This window comes from Anolis sagrei, chromosome 1 (genome assembly GCF_037176765.1).
Source record: "Anolis sagrei isolate rAnoSag1 chromosome 1, rAnoSag1.mat, whole genome shotgun sequence".
Classification (NCBI taxonomy): Eukaryota; Metazoa; Chordata; class Lepidosauria; order Squamata; family Dactyloidae; genus Anolis; species Anolis sagrei.
Genome location: NC_090021.1, coordinates 157,023,414 through 157,049,336, shown reverse-complemented (window position 1 = coordinate 157,049,336; position 25,923 = coordinate 157,023,414). Strand labels below are relative to the sequence as shown.

The following is a 25,923-nucleotide window of genomic DNA, read 5'->3' as shown; positions in this document are numbered from 1 at the left end:
GTAATGGCGTTACATGCAGTCATGCCGGCCACATGACCTTGGAGGTGTCTCTTCAGCTTAGAAATGGAAATGAGCACCACACCCCAGAGTCGGACATGACTGGACTTCATGTCAGGGCAGGCCCGTAGCCAGGATTTCGATTCAGGGGGGCTGAATTTTTTTCAGGGGGGGTTTCGGGGGGGGGGGGGCTGAGTCTGAGTAAAAGAGTGTCTAGCCTAACAAACCTTTTGTATCGTTATCCCAATGCCCCCATGCATATGGGATATATTGAGTATGGTGATCAGATCATGATATGAATAAACATAACAGTTTAAATAATGCACCAGTAAGGCCTTTTCGCGAACCACCATGAGAATTTCGGGGGGGGGGGGGCGGGGGCTGAAGCCCCTCAAGCCCCCCCCCCCCCCCCCGCTACATGCCTGTGTCAGGGGAAAACCTTTACCTTTACCTAGAGCATATGGGACAACTGAGTGATTTTAGATCTCTTTATAATGAAAAATAATTATTTATTTATTTATTTATTTTATTTGCTGCATTTGTTAACCGCCGCTCTCAGCCCTAGGGCGACTCGCGGCGGTGTACAACATATAAAAGCATAATTCACAATAAACTACAACGACAAAAAACAACATATCACTAGTACACTAACATCTAATTACACTAAAATAATCCGCTTCGTCTTATCATAGAATCATAACCAATCTCGTAGTCTATATTCCGTTCCAGTTGTCATTTCCAGTTACTGTAGCATTTAGTTAAATGCCTTCTCGAATAGCCATGTCTTCAGGCTCTTCCAGAAGGACATAAGGTAGGGCGCCTGTCTGATGTCAACAGGGAGGGTGTTCCACAGCCGGGGGGCCACCACTGAGAAGGCCCTATCTCTCGTCCCCGCCAGGCGTGCCTGTGAGGCAGGCGGGATCGAAAGGAGGGCCTCCCCAGACGATCTCAAGGCCCTCGTGGGCTCATAGGCCGAGATGCGGTCCGAAATAAGCACGTGTTTACTGTATATACTCATGTATATGTCTTAAACCCTAGATCAGCTTGTCCATGTATCAATGTAAGTACAGTACCTTAACTCCTATAAAAAAAAGAGCCACCTCCTATTCAGAAACAGAGTGGTGAAATGTGTGATGAGTGTGATGGGGGTGAATACATTCTCTGTCTTCTTTCAAGATGGAAGCTTATGAAATGCCGCCTAAAGAAAGTGATTCCACGCACTTTCCCCTCCTTATGGGATGAAATCCTAAGCAGTAGTTCATAAATGAAATAAATAAACCAAAAACTAAACATGAATCCATTCTATCTTCAGTGGAAATTTTACAACTGCTTTTCATATTCATTGAAGACAACAGAGGAAAAAATCTTTCGATAGCAATAGGCTTTGAATAGAAGCTTCCACATTCTCCTCTGTGGCAGAAACTCCATTGCATATGCATGAGCATTTCTACTTTCATCTTACGGAAAAGGAGAGAAATCTTTCATGTGCACAGGTGGGGACATTGTGTTTAATGGCAGGAGACTGCCTCTAGTGCCAATAAATGAAAGACTTTGGTGTAATTTGTTCCAAAACCATAAATCCAAATTGTCTAATGAGCACACGGACATGCATTTCTGAGCTGTGATGACCATTAGCCAGCTTCAACTGCCTGAGTACAAAGGCTGTGAACCCATATTATAAACATTATATTACCAAAGCTTGGAAAGTTACTTTCTAAATAGCTCTTGTTCCAATATTGAAAAGTAACTCATTACCATAACTTGTAATGCTGGGGAAGTAACTCATTACATTATTTGTGGCAGTACTTATTCTTTTTCTTCCTATTTTTTAAAGGAGGGAACTCGTGTACGGTTAAAAAAAAATTGTCGTGTCAGGAGTGACTTGAGAAACTGCAAGTCGCTTCTGGTGTGAGAGAATTGGCCGTCTGCAAGGACATTGCCCAGGAGATGCCCTGATGTTTTGATGTTTTTACCATCCTTTTGGGAGGCTTCTCTCATGTCCCCGCATGAGGAGCTAGAGCTGACAGAGTGAGCTCATCCGCGCTCTCCCTGGATTCGAACCTACGACCTGTCAGTCTTCAGTACTGCCAGCACAGGGGTTTAACCCACTGCACCACCGGTACTTACTACTTAGGTGATCCCTCGCTTTCCGAGGATGATTGTCTTCCAATATGTGGGTCTGTATGTGGCTTGTGGGTCTGTATGTGGCTGTGGAGCCCTATTCTTGCTCTGCATCTTCTTCCGTAGTGAGGGCATTGGTTTCCAGGTGGAAGGCAGTCTCGGTCGGGGTTGGCTTGACGCGCCTTCCTCTTGGCACATTTCTCTTTTTCGCCCTCCACTCGTGCCTCCTCGAATTCTGCAGCACTGCTGGTCACAGCTGACCTCCAGCTGGAGCGCTCAAGAGCCAGGGCTTCCCAGTTCTCAGTGTCTATGCCGGAGTTTTTAAGGTTGGTTTTGAGCCCATCTTTAAATCTCTTTTCCTGTCCTCCAACATTCCGTTTTCCGGTCTTGAGTTCGGAGTAGAGCAGCTGCTTTGCGCCACTAGTATGGTTAATATGGTTAGTATGGTTAATAAGAGAATAGTACCTTTAAAAAACTGGAAAATTCCTGTCAAAATGCATATAAGCATGCCCTTTTCCAGCAACTTTTAGGGTAACTAGAAATTATTATTTGTTATGTCAATTCAATTTTATCATCGAGATGTGACTTTTTACACCCTTGTCCCAACAAAAACTAGTTATATGTAACTGCATTGCTAATTACATATAATTACTTGTTTGCAATTACATTACTTGTAATGCTTAACATATTGCCTCCATAAGGTTCAGTTGCAAGGTACAACTACATCTGTTGTGCAGGTCTCCTTTGCTGATTCAGGCCATCTATGCTTAAATATACAACTAAACTTGCATTAGTTGTAGTATATGAATGCTGTGATAGCACATTGGCATATATATTATATATTTATACAGGTCCAAGAATTGTATATAGGAATAGAAATAGGAATACATTGCCTATATTGCCTATATAAATATATGTCTAATAGACTCACCATCTTTGTTCACAGGGTCTTCTTATGAACACAAAGGTCACGTTAATATCTTGGAAGTTGTTTAAATTAGTAAATAAAAAGGATTGTCATTTCAGAATATATATAGTTGTCATTGCTTTGATGTAACTTTGCACCTGAATATTAAATGTCCTATATAGCAACAAAACAACAAAATTGGTGTACATATTTTCATAATTTGAACTCTAAGAAGTGGTTGCACATTTTTATATTATTATTATTATTATTATTATTATTATTATTATTATTTGTATATTCAACATATATATAGAGAGAAATACATTTAGTTATTTCGGTTTACTTTTATTATTTACATAATGGTAGAAATTGGAAAAATATGTCCAGCGGAGAGTACATTTTCTGTGATGCAAAATAACTTGATTATAATTTGTTTTTTTTTAAAGGTGAGAGTCATAGAGTTAATTGTTTACACGCAGTGAACATTGTTAAAGCCCTCTGTGACTGTTTTATAATATGAGGAAAATAAAAAAAAGATGCTGTAAAGCAGTTGATCCTATTATAGTTGGTTATCTGAAGCTACATGGTACTCTCTTTTTTCAAGTTGTGTAATGACAATGTGTGATAGCCCACATTTATGAGTTCTTGATGTGGTTGCTTGGAAGCTTAGCTACGAGATTGTGCAGACCAGCACTTCAACTCATCCACAGAGCAACATCAAATGAAAGTGAGTGATCAAAACTATAGAGAGCTTACGCAAAATGTCTGGCAACAGCAGAGTTGTGCATCTAAATTTGCCAGTCTGTAGTGTGAGAGGCTGCTCCTTCCAGGCTCTTGAAGTTCTCCTGGAGGCCTAATATGGTCCTCTACTCTCCAAGAGATGCCCATTCCTCCTTTAATCCTTCAGTATGTTTTATGGGGGACTTCCTAGCTGCTGATATTTGAGGAGGAATTATGGCTTTGACACCTGAGTCCTCCTTCTTATGATTTTTGTCAAATGGTCATTGAAGTCACTCCGTGTTATTGGGAGATGTGGAGAACCTGCCATTCCACCCCCTTCATCACCAGACTTGTAGAATCATAGAATCAAAGAGTTGGAAGAGACCTCATGGGCCATCCAGTCCAACCCCCTGCCAAGAAGCAGGAATACTGCATTCAAATCACCCCTGTCAGATGGCCATCCAGCCTCTGTTTAAAAGCTTCCAAAGAAGGAGCCTCCACCACACTCTGGGGGAGAGAGTTCCACTGCTGAACAGCTCACACAGTCAGGAAGTTCTTTCTCATGTTCAGATGGAATCTCCTCTCTTGTAGTTTGAAGCCATTGTTCTGCGTCCTAGTCTCCAGGGAAGCAGAAAACAAGCTTGCTCTCTCCTCCCTGTGGTTTCCTCTCACATATTTATACATGGCTATCATATCTCCTCTCAGCCTTCTCTTCTTCAGGCTAAACATGCCCAGCTCCTTAAGCCGCTCCTCATAGGGCTTGTTCTCCAGACCCTTGATCATTTTAGTCGCCCTCCTCTGGACACATTCCAGCTTGTCAATATCTCTCTTGAATTGTGGTGCCCAGAATTGGACACAATATTCCAGGAGTGGTCTAACCAACACAGGTTAGAGGGGTAGCATGACTTCCCTGGATCTAGACACTATGCTCCTATTGATGCAGGCCAAAATCCCATTTGCTTTTTTTGCCGCCACATCACATTGTTGGCTCATGTTTAACTTGTTGTCCACAAGGATTCCAAGATCATTTTTCCTGCCAAAGTGGAGTATCTTGCATTTGTCCCTGTTGAACTTCATTTTGTTAGTCTTGGCCCATCATCTCTCTAATCTGTGAAGATCATTTTGAATCCTGCTCCTGTCCTCTGGAGTATTGGCTATCCCTCCCAATTTTGTGTCATCTGCAAACTTGATGATCCTGCCTTCTAGCCCTTCATCTAAGTCATTAAAAAGATGTTGAACAGGACCAGGCCCAGGACGGAACCCTGCTTGTGGCACTCCACTCGTCACTTCTTTCCAGGATGAAGAGGAAGCATTGGTGAGCACCCTCTGGGTTCGTCCATTTAACGAAATACAGATCCACCTCACCGTAGTTTTGCCTAGCCCACATTGGACTAGTTTCCTTGCCAGAAGGTCATGGGGGACCTTGTCGAAGGCCTTACTGAAATCCAGGTACGCTACATTCACTGCATCTACCCAGCTTGTAACTCTATCAAAAAAAGAGATCAGATTATCTCTTGTCTCCCAGCTGATCCCATGGGGGAGTGTGGAGTACATGTGGAGCATGTGGATCCCCCCCCCCCATTGCTTGTAACGGTAACACGGGAAGCCTCCTGTGTTGCCGAGGCAGTGGCATGCATTGGTTCTGCCTTTCTTCACCCACAGAGCCATGCTGGCATCATTTGATGAGAGCCGGTGGGCTTTGTTAGTGACCTAGGCTATACCAGTGCACATTGTCAAAATTAGGCCTTATTGATCAGGTTTTTAATCTCACCAGGCTGATTATTGAAAGTACTTTACATTTTTAAAAACATCGTAACTCTCTGTCCTTTATACCAGGCAGGCCCGTAGCCAGGATTTTGATTCGGGGGGGGGGGGGGGGCTGAGTTTGATTTGGGAGGGGGGCTGAGTCTGAGTGAAAGAGGGTCTACCGTAGCAAACCTTTGTATCATTACCCCAATACGCCCATGCATATGAGATATATTGAGCATGGTGATCAGATCATGATAGGAATAAACATAACAGTTCAAATAATGTACCAGTAAGGCCTTTTCGCAGACCACCATGAGAATTTCGGGGGGGAACTGAAGCCCCCCCCCCCCCCCCGGCTACATGCCTGATACCAGGGTTCTCCAAACTAAAGCCCGTGGGCCAAATGTAGCCCTCCAAGGTCATTTAACGGGCTGCCGCCCTAAACCTTAGACTTAGGGTCACCCTCAGTCTGAAACACTTTGAAGGCACACAACAAGAACAATCTTATTTAACTTGACTATTTCATCAGCCAAAAGCAGGCCCACACTTCCCATTGAAATACTGGTAACCAGGAGTAGAGAAATTCAAAATACTTCAATGTCACAGCATGGAATATTAGAGCAAACTCTGAAGAGAGAAAACCATAGAACCGGAAGAAGACAAGAAATCTGAAGGCCGCTACCGGAAGATCCCTTTCCCAGAGAGACTCTGCCCCTGCGACTCGGGTCATGTAAAAACAATAGAACATGTGCTCCTTCAGTGCCCGTTCTACAGGGATATCCGTGCCAGGCTTATCTTACCTCTGATATATAAGCTCCCAGGCCATTCAGGACAATTTTATACCTCCATGCTACTTGCAGATATTAATTCAGCTACAACCTACAATGTTGCAAAGTTCTGTGCAGCAGCATACAGAATCCGTCAGGGAATGACTAGTCCCAAAAGTTAACTGTGTGTCCAGTAATCTTCTTCCCTGAATCTACAATTTGGTGATGGATTTGGGCATTGTATGTTTTTACCCGGTTTCCCCTTCCGCTCCCTCACCCATATTGTGCTTCAGTAGTTATATTTATATTTTTAATGTACCAAACATACTAAGGTTGTATGAAAATGTGACTCTATTTCCTGTGCTGGTCAATGACCGAAATAAATGATTTGATTTGAGAAGACAAGAAATGGTCCACAAACAGACTATAGAAATAAGAAGCAGGAAAAAAACTTTATTCTGAAGCGCCTTCAAGACCACTCTCTGCAACAAAATTCCCCAACAATTAACTTCAGGCTAATAACCAACTCCTAAGTAATTGCCAACAAAGCGCAAAATCCTTCTTCCAAGAACTACATACAATGTGAAACCTCAGTAAACCTTAATTTTTTCAACGAGTTTTGTTTCTATACAGATGTAAGGTAGTGTCTATTTCTTGGCATCTCTGTGATGAAAACATCTGTGCTTAACATTGGTACTTGGGCTGAAAAAATAATGTCATTTTAAAAATTTGAAACATCTATCAATGTAATGTGAGTGTTATCCTTCAAGGCAACAACCAAAATGGATTCCTTGTCATGTCTCCAGTAATGTCTCACCTGCACTAAGGTGTGAACAGATTGAACCCATGTATCATACCTGATGGTTGTTGGAAAATCAGTGGATAAGCAAATGGCCACTAATAACACTGTTCTACAAATGTTCAGTTTTTCTCAATTTTGGAAACGAAATGTGCCGTTTCTTAATAAATTTAACATGCTGAATTCAAATATAATAATTAAATGTGTTAATTGGCTCTGGTTTTTATGCAACAGCTATTTCAATTTTCTCCACAATAGGTAATTCGTTAATAATATGATAATGCGCCTAACCTTACTGCATGTATATAAACCGTGAATATTTACTAAATTTTAGTCAAATTATATTGCCAATAGTTTATACATGAGAAATATTTATTTAATTAGTCTATTGTTTATGTTTGTGCAGCAAGAAACTATATTAGTAGGCCTAATGCAGTTGAAAAGTCTGAAAGTTTAAATGTCGCTTTAATCGTGACTTTAGTTTTTATCCTGTTTGCTTCTCTTGACTTTTCTTTTGTATTCAAGGAAAGGATTGTCTCTTACAATGCTTCAGCAGGAGTCTGACAGCATTGACAGAGTCCATTTGCCTTAATATCTTTTTTCCATAGTGCTTTATTTACACACGTGCGAGGCATAACTACAGTAAAAGAACAATGTAAAACGATGTTTAACAATGATACTGTCCCAGTCTTCAACTGACTGACCCTCACCGTTCAAAAGTCTGGCCTTATATAGGGCTTTCTGGCTTTTGCACACGGCACTAATACTGCGTCATCAAACCTTCTAGAATATTCTAGAATCTTCCATAGTGTAAGTCGCAACATGCATTTTTTCAACTATATGTGATCACATGATTGCTTATATCATAAAAACTAGAGCCAATATACATTTTTAAATGTCATTTTCGTTTTCAGCACCCCAAAATCATAAAAGAACAGCTATTTTCAGGCCCGCAACTTTTTCTCTGTTGAACAGTGTAATCTGTTAGGGGCTGCCATCCACATGTGACAGATTATTTTAAATTGGACATCTCTGGACTAGAGCCACCAGTCTACTCCAAATGCACAAAACAATGTCATGATCAGTTAGCCTATGATCTGAATTGATACCCCAGGAACTGGGTCTGTTTTCACAGTCTTATTAAATATTTTAAAGCCAAGTAGATTGGGTAGTATTGGGGAAATTTTAAAGACCATTGTAGTATTTACTACAATGTTTTAAAGACCATTGTAGTATTTACTGTATTTTAATTCTGTTTTTAACACATTGTTACTATTTAATTGTTTTTAAACTTTTGTATTGCACCTTTTAAACTTGGCTAGTGTGGCGTATTGGCTGCCTTAAGTCTCCACGGGGTGAAATAAATAAATAAAGATTATAATTATAATTATAACCCACTGAATGTATAATTCCATGTAAATCTTCTTTGTAGTAAGTCCCATTAAGTCCAGTCATACTTCTTTCAATGTAAACATGTATATCAGTGGTTCTCAACCTGGGGGTCGGGACCCCTGGAGGGGTCACGAGGGAGTGTCAGAGGGGTCACTAAAGATCACCAGAAAACACAGTATTTTCTGTTGGTCATGGGGGTTCTATGTGGGAAGTTTGGCCCAATTCTGTCATTGGTGGGGTTCAGAATGCTCTTTGATTGCAGGTGAACTATAAATCCCAGCAACTACAACTCTCAAGATATCAAGGTCTATTTTCCCCAAATTCCACCAGTATTCACATCTGGGCATCTTGAGTATTCATGCCAAGTTTAGTCCAGATCCATCATTGTTTGAGTCCACAGTGCTCTCTGGATGTAGGCAAACTACAACTCCAAAACTCAAGTCAATGCCCACCAAAATCCTTCCAGTATTTTCTGTTGGTCACGGGAGTTCTGTGTGCCAAGTTTGGTTCAATTCCATCATTGGTGGAGTTCAGAATGCTTTTTGATTGTAGGTGAACTATAAATCCCAGCACCTACAACTCCCAAATGTCAAGGTCTATTTTCCCCGAAGTCCACAAGTGTTCACATTTAGGCATACTGAGTATTCTTGCCAAGTTTAGTCCAGATCTATCATTGTTTGAGTCCACAGTGCTCTCTGGATGTAGACGAACTACAATTCCAAAACTCAAGGTCAATGCCCACCAAACCCTTCCAGTATTTTCTGTTGGTCATGGGAGTTCTGTGTGCCAAGTGGAGTTCAGAATGCTCTTTTATTGCAAGTGAACTATAAATCCCAGCAACTACAACTCCCAAATGACAAAATCAACCGCCCAACCCCACCAGTTTTCAAATATCGGCGTATCGGGTATTTGTGCCAAATTTGGTCCAGTGAATGAAAATACACCCTGTGTATCAGATATTTACATGACGATTCATAACAGCAGCAAAATGACAGTTATGAAGTAGGAAGGAAAATAATTTTATGGTTGGGGGTCACCACCACATGAGGAACTGTATTAAGGGGTCGCGGCATGAGGAAGGTTGAGAACCACTGATGTATATGATTGTACCCATAGTTGCAGATAACACTTCCAAGTGACTTTTTTCAATGTAATATGAAAATCCACCCTCTGGAAAACACTTTCTCTCAAAGGCCAAACACCTATCAAATAAAAATAAAATAAATATTGCCAGCTAAAATTCATAAAATTCAGGCATCAATGTTCTCTAATAATCACTCCAGGGGGAAAAATCAGTTCCCCCAGCTATATCAGACACACAAATCTAAATGTAATGATACCAAACACATTCGCCCCAATCCAACTTGATTTATGTTTTGTTCAAGAAGGTATTTTGTTCAAGAAAGAAGATGATGTGTTTTTCTTCCTACTGTAGCAACCAAATAGTAGGGTTCAGTTCAACAATGTATCTGGCAATTCTTTTGTGGATTGGGGCAAAAGTTTGAAATTAAGTTCCTTTAAAAGTTCTAGTAAATACCAAGACTGTAGAGTTTGGGGTAGATGTGCTCAGAATGCTGTTCTTCTTAAATTCTAACCTTAACCTCCATTCTGTGATGAGGTTGCTTTCTCCATTGGCTATGCCCATTCTTGCTGTTAAGGAGAAACCACCATACAAACAGAACTTGCATGTACTACTACAAAGGTACATGTGAATGAGCTTGGAGGTGGTTAGGAGAAACTTCCCAGCAGCACCCATAGCAGAGTGGGTAATATATGAATACAATGCTATGGAGACAAAACCAGCTTCATATCAAGGGTCTTTAGTCTACAGTTTTCAAACCACTCATTCTAGCAATGTTCCATCAAGTTTACTAACATATAATAGTCATTCAAAAAATAATGTCCTACATTTTTTCTCAGCCATTAACAAAGGTAGAAAAGTGAACTTCTGTGCTCGAAATCTGATTTTTTTCCAGTACATGTACTGAGTTTCAAGTCATTCCAACAGATGGTTGAGATGTAATGAACTGTTAAAATGGCCTCTGATGGAGACTTCCATTACAAGCAATGAGCTGTAGTTGAATTCTTGGTACACGAACATGAAAATGTGGCGAACATATATGTTTGTGTGTGGTGTTTGTGCTCCTATCCAACTTCCAGTGGAGAGGAGCCCCCGGTGGTGCAGTGGGTTAAACCCCTATGCCGGCAGGACTGAAGACCGACAGGTCGCAGGTTCGAATCCGGGGAGAGGCGGATGAGCTCCCTCTATCAGCTCCAGCTCCTCATGAGGGGACATGAGAGAAGCCTCCCACAAAGATGATAAAAACATCAAATCACCTCACTACCTCTGAGGATGCTTGCCATAGATGCAGGCGAAACGTCAGGAGAAATGCCTCAAGAACATGGCTCTATAGCCCGAAAAAACCTACAAGAACATCAAATCATCCAGGCGTCCCTGGGCAACGTCCTTGCAGACGGCCAATTCTCTCACACCAGGAGTCACTCCTGACACGACAAAAAAAAAAGTGGATAGGAGCACAATTGGACAGCCCACGAAGAGTTTAAGCATTGGGAAATGCAGAAAGCAAGTTTTGTGTTCTGTTGTGTGCTGGATATTCTGCTACACCGGGATTGTGGCGCAGCTGGCTGAGTGTCAGCTGCATTAAGATCACTCTGACCAAAAGGTCATGAGTTCGAAGCCAGCCCGGCCTGGAGTGGGTGTCCAGCCATTGTGTAGCCCGTTGTCGACCTTTGCAACCCGAAAGACAGTTGCATCTGTCAAGTAGGAAAATAAGGTACCACCTTGTGTGGGAGGCTAAATTAACTAATTTATGAGGCCATAAAGAAAAAAAGACTCCGGGGAATGTGGAATGCAGAAGAACTGCATCGATGTCGCTGATGGACGATGAAAAGCAGCAGCTCCCATGGCGGCCAGGAAAAAAAAATTAAATAGCCTCTGTGTATTGTCTGTTATACGTTGTTTGTCAAACTGGCATTGAATGTTTGCCATATATGTGTATACTGTAATCTGCCCTGAGTCCCCTGTGGGGTGAGAAGGGCGGAATATAAGAACTGTAAATAATAAGTAATAATAATACAATCAATACTCCAGATGTGGAGCTGTGCAGATGTCATTCTTGTGATTTGACACAACTCAAAAATTGGCCCTACAGCTGTTGATAAGCATTGGAAGTGTGTATTCAATTACTAAAGCTTTCAGATACTCTACACAAAAACCTCAAGGTTTCACAGCAGATCACAAAATTCAAAGAAAATTCAAGTCTTCTGAATTGTTAGTTCGTTTTTATGTGGAGGGGGAGGCCTTTTTGATCCAGATTGTTACAAGTGATGAAACTTGGGTGCAACATGTTAACAAAAAGACAATCAATGGAGTGGCATCATCTTCTAGTGCCTGGAAAGAATGGATTTTTTGGTTTTATTATGTTCTTGTGTCATATTCTTGTGTATTGTACTGATGGGCGTGACCTCATGTAAGCCGCACCAAGTCCCCTTTGGGGGAGATGGAGCGGGGTATAAATGAAGTTTTATATTATTATTATTATTATTATTATTATTATTATTATTATTATTATTTAATTAAAGACAGCCCCCTCTTCAGGAAAAGACATAGTTACTGTCTTTTGGGACTGTGGAGTCACTCTTGTTGATGTGATGCCAAGGGGTGCAATCATTAACTCAAAGGTGTACATCAGCACCCTGAACAAGTTCAAGGAACAATTTCAGGAAATTTGATCTGGCAAGAATCCAACAGAAATGTTACTCCAGTATGACAATGCACACCCTCATACAAGTTGAGAACATGGGAACACATCTCCAAAATCTCCAGATCTGGCACCATCAGATTTCCACCTCTTTTGGTCTTTTTAAGAAGCTTTGCATGGAACTCACTTTGAAGAGGACAACAGCACAACTGATGCTCTATGAAAGTGACTAAACACACAGGACAAGAGCTATAACTGGCAAGTACACGCACTTTTTTCATGCTGGTGTAAGGCCGTACAAGTTGATGGAGACAATGAAGAAAAATAGTACATGTAAAAAAAGCATTCATTGATACATGTACCAACTTTCAACTATTTTGAATAAATATATTCTGAGAAAAAAGTGAGGAATTATTTTTTGAACAACACTCATATATATTCGTGTATATGTTGACCTCATATATAAACCAAGAGCAGGTTTGGGAACAAAAATTCTGGATTTTGATATGACCTGTGAATAAATTGAGAGTTTTTCTGTGGAAAGAGGAAAGCGCTAACACTGTCTTGGGGACAGCTACATCTGGACACTGTTGCCATTTCCTCACCCAAGTATTCACAAAGTTAGTGGTACCACATTGGAAAGAGTAGAGGCGTTTGGTGCTTCTTTTTTGTTCTCCTTGGAGAGACTAAGCTTTTGTCTTTCAGCACTTTACTCAGAGAAGGACATGTTTCCTTTCTGGATAAGAGTAACAGTACTCACGTTGACCCATGAATAAGCCAGGTTAATAATAAACTGATTTGACTAAAATTTCTAGACATATTCATGGGTATATGGGGTAAGTTAGGGTCATAGCTGTAATAACTTTGAACTGGACAAATTGTCTGTCTTAAGATGCATGTTAAGAGCTCTTATCTCCCATCTTCTTCTTGCTGGTCTTCTCAATCATGGTTTCCACAACCACAGCTGTTTCTTCATAGCTCTGTACTTTGTCATCTGAGAATTTCTCAATGGATTCCATGACTTCCATCTTTTCATAACTCATGATATTTGGTGGGCTCAGGTCCTTGAATGAAAAACTGATTTCTCTGTCATATTCTTTGCTGACATAAACTCCTGCCTCTTCGCCTTTTTCTTCAGACTTTCCCAGCTGTTCAATTACATCTTCTTTTTCTTTACGTTCTGGTCTGTGTTCCTGTATTCCTACAGTTGGGAATGTACCAATTATATCTTCCTGACTTTTGGGCCCCTCTGGTGTTTCATAGGCTTCAGGTTCACCTTTGTCATGCTCAAATGGCTCAGGCAACTCTTGTATGGGATGCACATCCTTTTCACTTAGCATCTTTCCTTCACTGTCAGAAACAGTGATCTCACCTAAAGAAGGAATGGATGAAGAAATGAAGCTGGTCTCCTCATAACTTCCCCCTCCTGTGACAAGGACATAGCGCCCTTTAGTATAGAAATCAGTTTGGGCTTCTGGTCTCTGATAGCATCTGATTCTGTCTCTGACTATATTGCACAATTTATCAAAAGTGCTGCTTATCTGTGCCCCATCGGGTACATCCCCTAGAAATCTTTCTTGCTGTGTTTTTTCTTCAACATCATCATCATGCCCGTGTTCACTTGATATTACTAATCCCTCATATTTGAAATCCTGCTCATCATGATCTAAGCCTTCTAGGGGTTGGCCATATATCTTTTCTGATTGTGCACCATTGGTAAGGTCTTTAGGTGTTATCTCTTTTCGCCTTGATGTCTTTTTGGGCAGACTTCTTTGCCTTGGCTTTGCACTAGCAATATCTTGTATAACCAGTGTAATGTCTGTAACAAAGGAAATGAGAAGAAAACAAACACAAACAATATGTGACCAGAGTAACACAAAAATCCTGCAGTACCTTTGAGATTAAAGGAGGGAATACATTTCTAGCAGAAGGTTTCGGAGATTCCCGCTCACTCCATGCAAACATGAATTTTATTCTGAATATCATTAAAGTGGCACAAGTATTTGATGAAGAAAAGGCATTTCCAGAGAAGAGGATATCTCCCTAATCTTTGGTTTTATGGACTCATCATACCAAGTGTATGCAAGAATGGATTGTTGTCTTCTGCCAAACACACTCCCCATGTTAGGATCACACCCTTACAAAATAAAAATAGAAGAAACATGATATAGCTGCTAGCTACATATTTATATTACTTGGCTTTGTTTCCTTTTCTTCTAATAACTTTTCTCCCTCATAATAATAGCTGTTACCCATGATCTCTTAAACCGACCATATCTGTTGTAGCTAAACATGCTAGCGTCACCCATCTCACATACATTAATCTCGTGATCCAAAAGGCCTTGGGTGATTTACCTCTCCCTCTCAAGGCTGGAGCCTGTGGTGGTCTGTATGTTGGTGTGAAGAGTGTTACAGGGGTTCCAACAATGGCAGAATTCAACCTAACAAGGGAGGAAAAGAAATCAGAAATTTGCACTAAAATAATACTTTAAATAATTTTAAAAAAACTTCAAATGATTGTCATGCTAAGTGAAATAATATACTCTTCAACTTTTCACATGTGAAAACTTGGATCCATGTGGCCAAGAGACATCTGAGCGGGTTCAAGATGGCAAGAGTTATCCATTAAAACATTACAGCTAGAAGAAGCCTCAACAGTTTGCTTTTCTTTGTCTGCGAAAACGACAACATATTTCAATTTTAGGTAGAATTTTCAAATGGCATCTATATAAGCGGGTAAAAAGAATGCTAAACCATAATAGTGATAACTAGTAGTTAACAAAAATTGGCCAGCATCCTGTTAATAACATAAGCAAGCACGTTTTTACCTTACACTTGCAGTTTTCGTTTTAAAAATTATGGAAAAAAAATAGATGCAAATGGCACCAGTAAAATAAATCCTTATTTGGCACATTTACCTACTATCTTCATTTTCAATAATACGTTTGTAGCGCTCTAGTTCATTCTCCAGAGACTGCTTATAAATGGAGAGCTGACGGCAGTCATTGGTGTATTTTTCAAGGGTCCTCTCTGCCTCTTCTATGCCTTTCCTCAGTGTGTCAATCTGCTCGTTGTACAACTGGATCTCATCCTCGTAGCTCTCCTGGGTGCTCTTGATCGCCTGCTCCAGCATTGTTGTCTATGGAATAAACCCACATCATAAAAGACTACTGCTTGAAGCAGTGCCAACACAGGGCATCGTGAATCCTCTCAGTTAGGATTTAGTATGCAACCAGCTTCAATTTCAACTTTACAGGCTTCAAAAATGAGTTGTCCCCCCTCTCTTGGCATGAATACCCTATTTACTCAAATCTAATGCTCACCTTTTTTGGCTAAATGACCTTGCTAAAACTGGGGTGTGGATTATATGTGTGTCATATGGTAATCTTAGTGCTGAGATAAAGCCAAAGGAGAACAACTCTTTGAGGACTCCATCTCTCATTTAATTGCAATGACTCAATGCTATGCATCCTGGGAGTTGTAGTTTGGTGAGACGTCGGCATCCTTTGGCAGAGAAGGCTCAAAACCATGTCAAACTGTAGCCTCCAAGGGTTGTTGTAGGTTTTTTCGGGCTATATGGCCATGTTCTAGAGGCATTTTCTCCTGACGTTTCACCTGCATCTATGGCAAGCATCCTCAGAGGTAGTGAGGTGACTACCTCACTACCTCTGAGGGTACTTGCCATAGATGCAGGCAAAACGTCAGGAGAGAATGCCTCTAGAACATGGCCATATAGCCTGAAAAAATCTACAACAACCCAGTGATTCCGGCCATGAAAGCCTTCGACAATACATTGTAGCCTCCAAGATTCTGTAGCATTGGACCAAGTCAGTTAAAGTGCATTCATTCTACATCATAGATGCACCCCAAGGTTTTCTTTTCTATTGCTGAAAGCTTTGGTGTTCTAACACTTTAGTTTTTAAGGAAGATATTCTAGGAACGCAGGAAATATAGCAACCAAATTACAGAGTGCACTTTTGGCTGTTGCGCATTACATTCAACAGTAAATATATTTTTGGTTTCAGAGTTTTGAAAACTGAGATTCACATTAGATTCTATGGACTTGCATAAATACGATACTTTGGAAAGATACAGTTCTTACTAATGGGATGCAGTAGTATACTCTCCGGGGGGGGGGGGGGGGTGGTTTCCTCTTGCCAAGATAGCCAAATGCAATGCTAGATGGCCTACTATGAATAGTATTTACTAACTTGTGATTCTGATCTTTAATTATTGTTAACAAAACCAGTTCTGAGTGTACCGCATCTCTGTTTACGAACCCGCACGTTCCCTCTGATCATCTGGAGAGGCCCTGCTCACGATCCCACCTGCGTCGCAGGCGCGCTTTGTGGGGACGAGGGACAGGGCCTTCTCTGTGGTAGCCCCCCGACTCTGGAACTCTCTCCCCAAGGACATCAGACAAGCCCCAACGTTGGCTCTCTTTAGGAAGAGCCTGAAAACCTGGCTGTTCCAGTGTGCCTTTCCAGAATAGGAAACTCCTGGCCTCAAGTCCCAAATGCACCTTGTTAGAGACTCAGGATTATCTGCACATTGCACGTACCTCCTACACCCTTCACATTTTACCTGTCAAGCTCAGCACTTTTAATTTTGTCCATTACATTTGGCCCGGCCTTTGGTTTTAATTGTGACACGATGTTATTGTTTATTGTCTTATTGTCTTGCTTGATGTTTTATTATTTGCTTATTAGTTTATTGTGTATTGTATGCTGTGTTGTCGGAGGCCTTGGCCTTTGTAAGCCGCATCGAGTCCTTCGGGAGATTTTGCGGGGTATAAATAAAGATAATAATAATAATAATAATAATAATAATAATAATGAGAAGGCCTGTGTAAAGAAGTGTACGATATCAATCTCGCCACTGGCACCAATTATAGGGAAGTGTGAAGTTATATTTTATTATAAATCACGCCGCTTGCCACCAATATAGCGGAATGCTTAGTTATCTAACACCAAGTATCTCACCAGTATAAAGTATATATTATAATATATCCCACAGCTGAACACCACTGTAAAGGATTATATGTAATATCACACTGCTGGACAATAGTATAGTAGCGATATGATGTTAGAGGTGTGTAATGGTAGAGTGAACACTGCTTCAGTCTTCTTTTGGTTTAATGCTGCCACCAACCCAAGCTGCCTTAGGATTTTAAAAATGAGTTTCTGAGGTAAACTTTTCCCTTCTCTGCCAACACAGCCCTCCCCTTAACTCCCAAAATGACTGTTTGGATAAGAGACTTTTCTGTGGTATTAGGATGTTAAAGATACTAGAATTATCACATAGGATTACAGATAGATTGAGGAATGATAGAGACCTTTTTGGAAGTTAAATAGAAAAAGATTTATTTATAAAAACAGACAACTAATTTCTTCTTCTGAGAGTCACAAAACGCTTAACCTGTTACAAATGGACAGTAGCTTGATGGTTGCTTGAAAAGAGTTTCTTCACTTAGTTACATACAGAGCTAATCAAACCGATATAGCTGTTGGTTACAAAAATCCCTCACTCTACTTCAGAGAAATAGCAATGAGTTTCTGACTAACCTAACCTAGGTAGTCCCCTGAGTTATAAGCTAACTCTCCCAGAGTTCTTACTGCTAACTAACTCAGTCTAGAGAGCTAATCCCTTGTGCTATCTCCCACAAGAAATCAGGTAGCCGTCAGACCTTTCCTGTCAGCTAATCAGCCCTGCCTGACACAGACACACACTCTCTCTGAAAACTCAGTTTCCAAAAACACTTCTTCTTCCACCAGCTCACAATCCACATCACCACAGAAGCTGAAATCTTTTCCCTCCTAAGACTTGGCTCCTCCCATCTGCTCTAGCCAATCCCAAAAGACCTCCCATCTTCTAGCTATCCTCACTCAAGATGGCTGCTTCCCTGGCTTACACTCTCAAAATGGAGGCAAAATCCAGGTTTCTGTCTCGGCCTAATAGGTAAGATTCACTGCAGCCTGCATTAAGCCAACGATGCTTTCAATTCACTCTGAAGCACAGCAGCATCACACTCTACCCAGGGGTCCAGTTGTGTGAAGGACAGATGTTCCATCCTGTGAAAGTTCCATATTGTACCATAAGCTGTTGTAACAACTAGTGCAAAACAAGCCTCAAATATGTATTCCTCTCTCAATAGCAATCTCTGTCCCCCAAAGTGAGCTTTGAATGTTTAGACAATCAATCATTATGCTTGTTATTTTCCTTAAAATACCTATTTTAAGGAAGCCACCTTAGATCTCACTTTCAGAGAAAAGTGGGATGTAACTCTATATCATTGTCATATATAGTTCTGTCTATCTAAACAGAAGATGTACAATACAATCTGGGATCACAGTCTATGTGAATAAAGGCTGGCAACTTCAGGGAAAAAAAACAGTGAAAAACCAAGTCAATTACCATTATTATTATTTTTTATCAGTCAAGGTAATTAAATTTCTGGCTGAACTATTTGGTGTTTACAACAAGTTGGTTAGTTTTTTGATATTTGTGTTTCTGTTTGGTCATGGCTATTACATGGCTATTACTGGAAGTAGCCCAAGAAAGGAGGAAAGCAAAAGGAAACAGTGATAGTAAGGGGAGATATGCCCAGTTAAATGCGCAATTCCAGAGGTTAGCTAGAAGAGATAAGGAACTATTTTTAAATAAGCAATGCATGGAAGTGGAAGAAGACAACAGAATAGGAAGGACAAGAGACCTCTTCCAGAAAATTAGAAACATTGGAGGTAAATTTCAGGCAAAAATTGGTATGATAAGAAACAAAGATGGCAGAGACCTAACAGAAGCTGAAGAGATCAAGAGAAGGTGGCGAGACTATACAGAAGATCTGTATAGGAAGGATAATAATATTGAGGATAGTTATGATGGTGTGGTGAATGAATTAGAACCAGACATCCTGAGGAGTGAGGTTGAATGGGCATTAAGAAGCATTGCTAACAACAAGGCAGCAGGAGACGACGGGATCCCAGCTGAACTGTTTAAAATCTTAAAAGATGATGCTGTCAAGGTGATGCATGCCATTTGCCAGCAAATATGGAAAACACAAGAATGGCCATCAGACTGGAAAAAATCAACTTATATCCCCATACCAAAAAAGGGAAATGCGAAGGACTGCTCCAACTTCCGTACAGTGGCCCTTATTTCTCATGCCAGTAAGGTAATGCTCAAGATCCTGCAAGGAAGACTCCAGCAATACATGGAGCGAGAGTTGCCAGATGTTCAAGCTGGGTTTAGAAAAGGCAGAGGAACGAGAGACCAGATTGCCAATATCCGCTGGATAATGGAGAAAGGCAGGGAGTTTCAGAAAAACATCTACTTCTGCTTCATTGACTATTCTAAAGCCTTTGACTGTGTGGATCATAATAAATTGTGGCAAGTTCTTGGTGGTATGGGGATACCAAGCCACCTTGTCTCTCTCCTGAGGAATCTGTACAAGGACCAAGTAGCAACAGTCAGAACTGACCACGGAACAACAGACTGGTTCAAGATTGGGAAAGGCGTACGGCAAGGCTGCATCCTCTCACCCAACCTTTTTAACTTGTATGCAGAACACATCATGCGATGTGCGGGGCTGGATGAATGCAAAGCTGGGGTGAAAATTGCTGGAAGAAACATTAACAACCTCAGATATGCAGATGACACCACCCTGATGGCCGAAAGCGAGGAGGAGCTGAGGAGCCTTCTAATCAAGGTGAAAGAAGAAAGCGCAAAAGCCGGGTTGCAGCTGAACGTCAAAAAAACCAAGATTATGGCAACAAGAATGATTGACAACTGGAAAATAGAGGGAGAAACCGTGGAGGCTGTGACAGACTTTGTATTTCTAGGTGCAAAGATTATTGCAGATGCAGACTGTGGCCAGGAAATCAGAAGACGCTTACTTCTTGGGAGGAGAGCAATGTCCAGTCTCGATAAAATAGTGAAGAGTAGAGACATCAGACTGGCAACAAAGATCCGCCTAGTCAAAGCCATGGTATTCCCTGTAGTCACCTACGGATGTGAGAGCTGGACCTTAGGGAAGGCTGAGCGAAGGAAGATCGATGCTTTTGAGCTGTGGTGTTGGAGGAAAGTGCTGAGAGTGCCTTGGACTGCGAGAAGATCCAACCAGTCCATCCTCCAGGAAATAAAGCCTGACTGCTCACTGGAGGGAAAGATACTAGAGACAAAGTTGAAGTACTTTGGCCACATCATGAGGAGACAGGAAAGCCTAGAGAAGACAATTATGCTGGGGAAAGTGGAAGGCAAAAGGAAGAGGGGCCGACCAAGGGCAAGATGGATGGATGGCATCCTTGAAGTGACTGGACTGACCTTGAGGGAGCTGGGGGTGGTAACGGCCGACAGGGAGCTCTGGCGTGGGCTGGTCCATGAGGTCACGAAGAGTCGGAGACGACTGAACGAATGAACAACAACACAACAACATTACTTTTCCAGTGTCTTGATGTTGCTCCTATTTTATTGTATCACATTCTGGTATATGTTTATTAGGCTTGGGCGGTTTCGTTTGTTAATTTCGTAATTCGTTATTAATTCGTATTTAAATTAGCTTACGATCCAATATTGAGCCATGCAGGACTACTGTGAGGAGTAATTAAAAATTGAAACAATTTTTCCAATTTATTTCGTATTGTTTCACAATTATTTCGTAATTGGTTCAAAATTGTTTCGAAATTGTTTCGTAATTATTTCCGTATGTCTGGTGCAAGTTTTATAGTTCTTGTTTGTTTTATCAATGATAAAAAATAAATTATCACACCAACAGTCAACAACAGAGGGAGAGGGAAGCTTCAGAAGTTTCCCCTGTCCCATTTGGAGGGATTTTTAGCATATTGCGCAATCGCGTCCGCCATTAACGAATCGATTCATAATTTTACGAAATTTTGTATATTTCGAACTTTTTTAAAGGAAAATTTCGGAATTCTTTAAAAAAACGAAACGCAAGGGCCCCCCTAAAAATGAAACGAGTTTAGAACCAAATTTTTTCCGTTGTTACCTAAGCCTACTGTTTATATCCCGTTGCTTCACAAAATCTTGCACTTTATGGTCTATTTTATTATGTTTTTCTTTTTGTTGTCAAACTGTTGGAGTTCCAGCTTGCCAAAAGAAAAAGCATACCCAATGTCTACACAAAGAAAAGAGCTACATCCAATTGGAAATTCCAGCCAGAGGGAAGGATTTACTACTGTGTGTTCAAATCCCATGATCCTGCAAATCAAAATTCTTAGCCTAATAATGTTATTGTGGAATACAAATTGGCCACCAGGTGGCACTCGCTCACTGAGCAATAATACTATTTTATTTTATTTTCCAAAAACACTCAATGCTGAAAGGCTCAGAAATATGACCCATAAAGCCCTGAAGTAAAAAAAAAAATGTCAACGTTCCCAGAAAAAGAGCAGAAGAAGGTGGCTGGCTACATACCTATCATCCTAAAAAGCATACAGACAAAAGCCCAAAATATACAATTGTGATGCAAACAAAATTTCTCATGAATAGAGGATCTATTTGATGGAGATGGACAGCCACCTTTCAGGAATGTCTGATCTGTGGATTCCCGCACTGGTGAGAATTGGAGTACAGAACTCTTTGGGAGACATTCCAATGTCATCGTTTTGGCAGGACTATAATATAGAAGCACAGATTGGGTCTCCCTTATCCAAAAGGCTTGGGACCAGAGGGGTTATTTATTTTGGATTTTTTCCCCTGGGATTTAGATTACCTGCATTTACATATGCATAGAGAATGAGGGACAAGCAAGATTAGGGAGGTTGCTACTCATTCAAGGGACTATCAGAAAAGCAGGTGTTCAGGGAAGAAGAAGAAGAAAAAGTCAAATGCATTGGTCCAGGGAATGTTGGAAAGCTCATGCTGCCTGGCCAATCTGCATTACACTCACCATTTGTGCCCCAATCCCATGGTGCCTGCCCCTCTATATGCCTCCATGTGCCACCATTGACCAGGAGGAAGGAGAGAAAGATTTGGATTGGCCAGACAGCCAGAGCTTTCCAACATTCCTGAGCTTCCAGCAGACAGATGCATTTAGACCTTTATCTCGCCTGACATCTACTTTATTACCCCCACTACCCCCATCCACCAGAATACTGCAGAAGGGAGAATTGAGCCCAAGGAATTTGTCTCACAGCTTTGATGCTCCATTTTCATGCACTTCAGAAATGGAGTCCCACAGTACTTGATGTATTTCCGGTGGGACTCCAAAGGGCTTTGTTTCCACAGCATATGGAAATGGAGCCCTAAACTCATCTTCAGGAAAAAATTAATTCTGTTAGGTCAATTTATTTATTTATTTATTTATTTACTGTATTTGTTAGGCCTGGGTAACAACAGAAAAATTTGTTTCTAAAATCGATTCGTTTTTTGGGGGGTTTTGCGTTTCGTTATTTAAAATAATTACAAAATTTTCCTTTTAAAAAGTTCAATATTTACGAAATTTCGTAAATGGTAAAAAATTAACGAATCGATTTCCGAAACAATAACGAATCGATTCGTTAATGGCGGACGCGACCGCGAAATACGCTAAAAAACCTCCAAAAACTTCTGAAGCTTCCCTCTCCCTTTGTTCTTGACTGTTGGTGTGATATTATAATTTTTTTTCACTAATTAAACCATAAAACTGGCCCAGACATGTGGAAATAATAATGAAACGACCTCAGAACAATAACGAAACGAATACAATAACGAAACACGAAGCATTTACAAAACGTATTTAAAAATTCATTTTTTTAAATAATTGCTCCAGAATGGTTCGTTATCGTTTTGTAATTGGAAAAATTAACAAATTATTAACGAATTACGAATTAACGAAACGAAACCGCCCAGGCCTAGTATTTGTATAACGCCTTTCTCAGCCAATTGGCGAATCAAGGCGGTTTCCAACAAATCAGTATACATAAAACATAATAGATAAAAAACATTAAACAGTATAAGGCACCACAAAAGCAATAGAAGCAACATCATCAGTGTCTCATTATTCTCAAGCGTTGTCCAATTCCATTGTCAGGTCATTCGATTTCCTATATTCGCGACTCTGTAAACGCTTGCTCCGAAATGCCTCCAAAATGTCAAGAGGGAAGGAGCAGATCTGATCTCCCTAGGGAGGGCATTCCATAGCCGAGAGGCCACCACTGAGAAGTCCCTGTATCTCGTCCCCACCAAACGTGCTTGTGACGAAAGTGGAACCGAGAGCAGGGCCTCCTCAGATGATCTTAAAGTCCTCAGTGGTTCGTAAGGGGAGATACGTTCAGACAGGTAAGTTGGGCCAGAACCTTTTAGGGCTTTATAGGCCAAAGCCAGCACTTTGAATTGGGCCCGGTAGCAAACTGGCAGCCAGTGGAGCTGGCGCAACAAGGGGGTTGTATGCTCCCTGAGCGCCGCTCCTGTTAACAACCTGGCTGCCGTTCGTTGGACTAGTTGAAGCTTCCGGACCAACTTCAAATGCAACCTCACGTAGAGAGTGTTGCAGTAGTCTATACGGGATGTAACTAGTGTGGACTACTGTCAAAGGGCCACAGAGGTAAAATCTGTACCTTTAGGACTATACTCTTAGGACTTCATCAGGCAGATGGAGGGAAAGTGGGGGAAAGTGGAGAGAACCATCTTATTTTGTTTCCTGGGGTCGCAAGCCTCCCCACATCCTTACTGCATTGATGCTTGTCCCGTCCATCCCCTCCCCCCCCCCACACACACACTTTCTCTCACTTTTCTCCTTTTGGGGTTGGGTAACACCCAAATATCTTTAGTCAGGTTTGTAACAGCTCCTAGGCCGGTAGTGAAACCTTACCCCTTGGCTATTGCTTCAAGCAACTGAGAGGACTTCTTGAATTGAAAGGCGAGATTAGGTAAGTGAACTAATACTATTTGGAACCACAATCCCAGTAATGCTTTGAAGTGGCAATTCCTAAAGGTGCTTTCTTTGCTGTTGCATAGTTGCTTTTTCATGTGTGCCCATGATCTGTGTGTGGTTGTGTGTTTAAGACAGAGAAGAGAAAGACCCACCGTAACTCCACCAGCTATTTCTAACCTCTGACTTAGGTTTGGGTCCTGATCATTGTAGGCAAGCATTTGACAAAGTGGTTATCCACAAGAAGAAGTGAGAGGAAGTCATAGGGAGGAGGGAGCAAGCTTGTTTTCTGCTTCCCTGGAGACTAGGACGCGGAACAATGGCTTCAAACTACAAGAAAGGAGATTCCATCTGAACATTAGGAAGAACTTCCTGACTGTGAGAGCCGTTCAGCAGTGGAACTCTCTGCCCCGGAGTGTGGTGGAGGCTCTTTCTTTGGAAACTTTTAAACAGAGGCTGGATAGCCATCTGTCGGGGGTGCTTTAAATGTATTTTCCTGCTTCTTGGCAGGGGGTTGGACTGGATGGCCCAAGAGGTCTCTTTCAACTCTAGGATTGTATGATTCTATGACTTGTTTTTTGGAGGACCTTATGTAGAATTTATCAGTCTTATACTACACTTTGTCCTTTGGCTTATGACATCATATACAACCATATACAACCATAGGGACCATAGTGAGGAATAAATAAATAGAATTTTATTCTACCAATTCTGCTTTCTCTATTTTAAGTTGAGCTTTTCAATCCCTTGACTAAAAAAGCTTGAGTCTGATATGTATTTTCTTCCTCATTTAGGGTTAACACATTTCAATCTCTGAACATTTTTCACTGAATAACACATTTCCCAACAGACCTGTCCACTAAAGAGAAAGATCAAATGCTTGAAAACAAATTGATTTAGATATCTCTCTGGCTTTGAAACACAACTGTTCTCAAATTTCACAGTCCCCAAATGCTAATTGGCAAACAGATAAAGTTAGTCTACAAAGAGCAGCATTTGTGAAAAAAAGAATACCTCTGTCTGCAGTTTTATTTTTTGAGCCTGGAGCTGGCAAAGGACACTCTTGTATTCTTCTAACTGGCCCTGAAGAATTGGTATTTTCCTCTCGGTTATCAGCCTCTCCTAGGATCAAAACACAGAGATAAGTAGGGCATAAGAAGCGGGTTGCATGCAAGAACCATTGGAGATTTCGTTAAGTGCTAAAAACATTTCCCTGGGAGAAAAGGTCTTGACAAACCAATTTTTGTTCTGATTGTCATCGTGTTTTCAGCAGGAACACTCCAGATGCCCTGTTGTTTCACAAATTTTATTTGATTGGAAAAGAAATGTGTTTGGGTGAGATGATGAACTGTAAAATCATGTTGAGTTCCTATTATGTCCAAACAAGCACAGTTTACTGGAATCCAAGGGGCAACCTTGGATTCCAAGTTTACTGGGAGTTACTGAACAAGGTCCTTCAGCAAAGGATCATTGCCTTGTCATGGAGCTGGAGCTTGAGCACCTCAATGATATCATGAGTGAAACCGTGAAGGGCTACCCAAGGCGGGACGGTCGTGGCAGAGAGGTCAGACCAAGCGTGATCCCTGGGGAAGGCAATGGCAAACCACCCCAGTATTCTTGCCAAGAAAACTAAATGGACCAGTACAACCAGAGTGACTGGACTGACCTTGAAGGAGCTGGGGGTGGTGACGGCTGACAGGGAGCCCTGGCATGGGCTGGTCCATGAGGTCACGAAGAGTTGGAGACGACTGAACGAATGAACAACAACACTGAACAAGGTTTATTTTGTCCTGTGTCATACTTTGGGGAATGAGGCTGCTTCAAATGAATGCTCAGAAAAATTGCACTACAATTCTCTCTTAGCGAACATGACCAGTAGCCAT

At 41.2% G+C, this 25,923-nt stretch overlaps 1 protein-coding gene across 1 annotated transcript in view; it reads right to left on the bottom strand.

Annotated features, from left to right (window-relative positions):
• Window positions 1–13,004: 13,004 nt before the first annotated feature.
• BFSP1 (beaded filament structural protein 1) overlaps window positions 13,005–25,923 on the bottom strand; it is a 39,655-nt gene continuing 26,736 nt past the window's right edge. The window contains exons 5-8 of the mRNA XM_060755012.2: window positions 25,055–25,162; window positions 15,093–15,313; window positions 14,530–14,615; window positions 13,005–13,993 (exon numbers count right to left, since the gene is read on the bottom strand). Coding sequence (XP_060610995.2) covers window positions 13,074–13,993; window positions 14,530–14,615; window positions 15,093–15,313; window positions 25,055–25,162 — 1,335 coding nt within the window. The 3' untranslated portion in view covers window positions 13,005–13,073. The remainder of the gene's footprint in view (window positions 13,994–14,529; window positions 14,616–15,092; window positions 15,314–25,054; window positions 25,163–25,923) is intronic.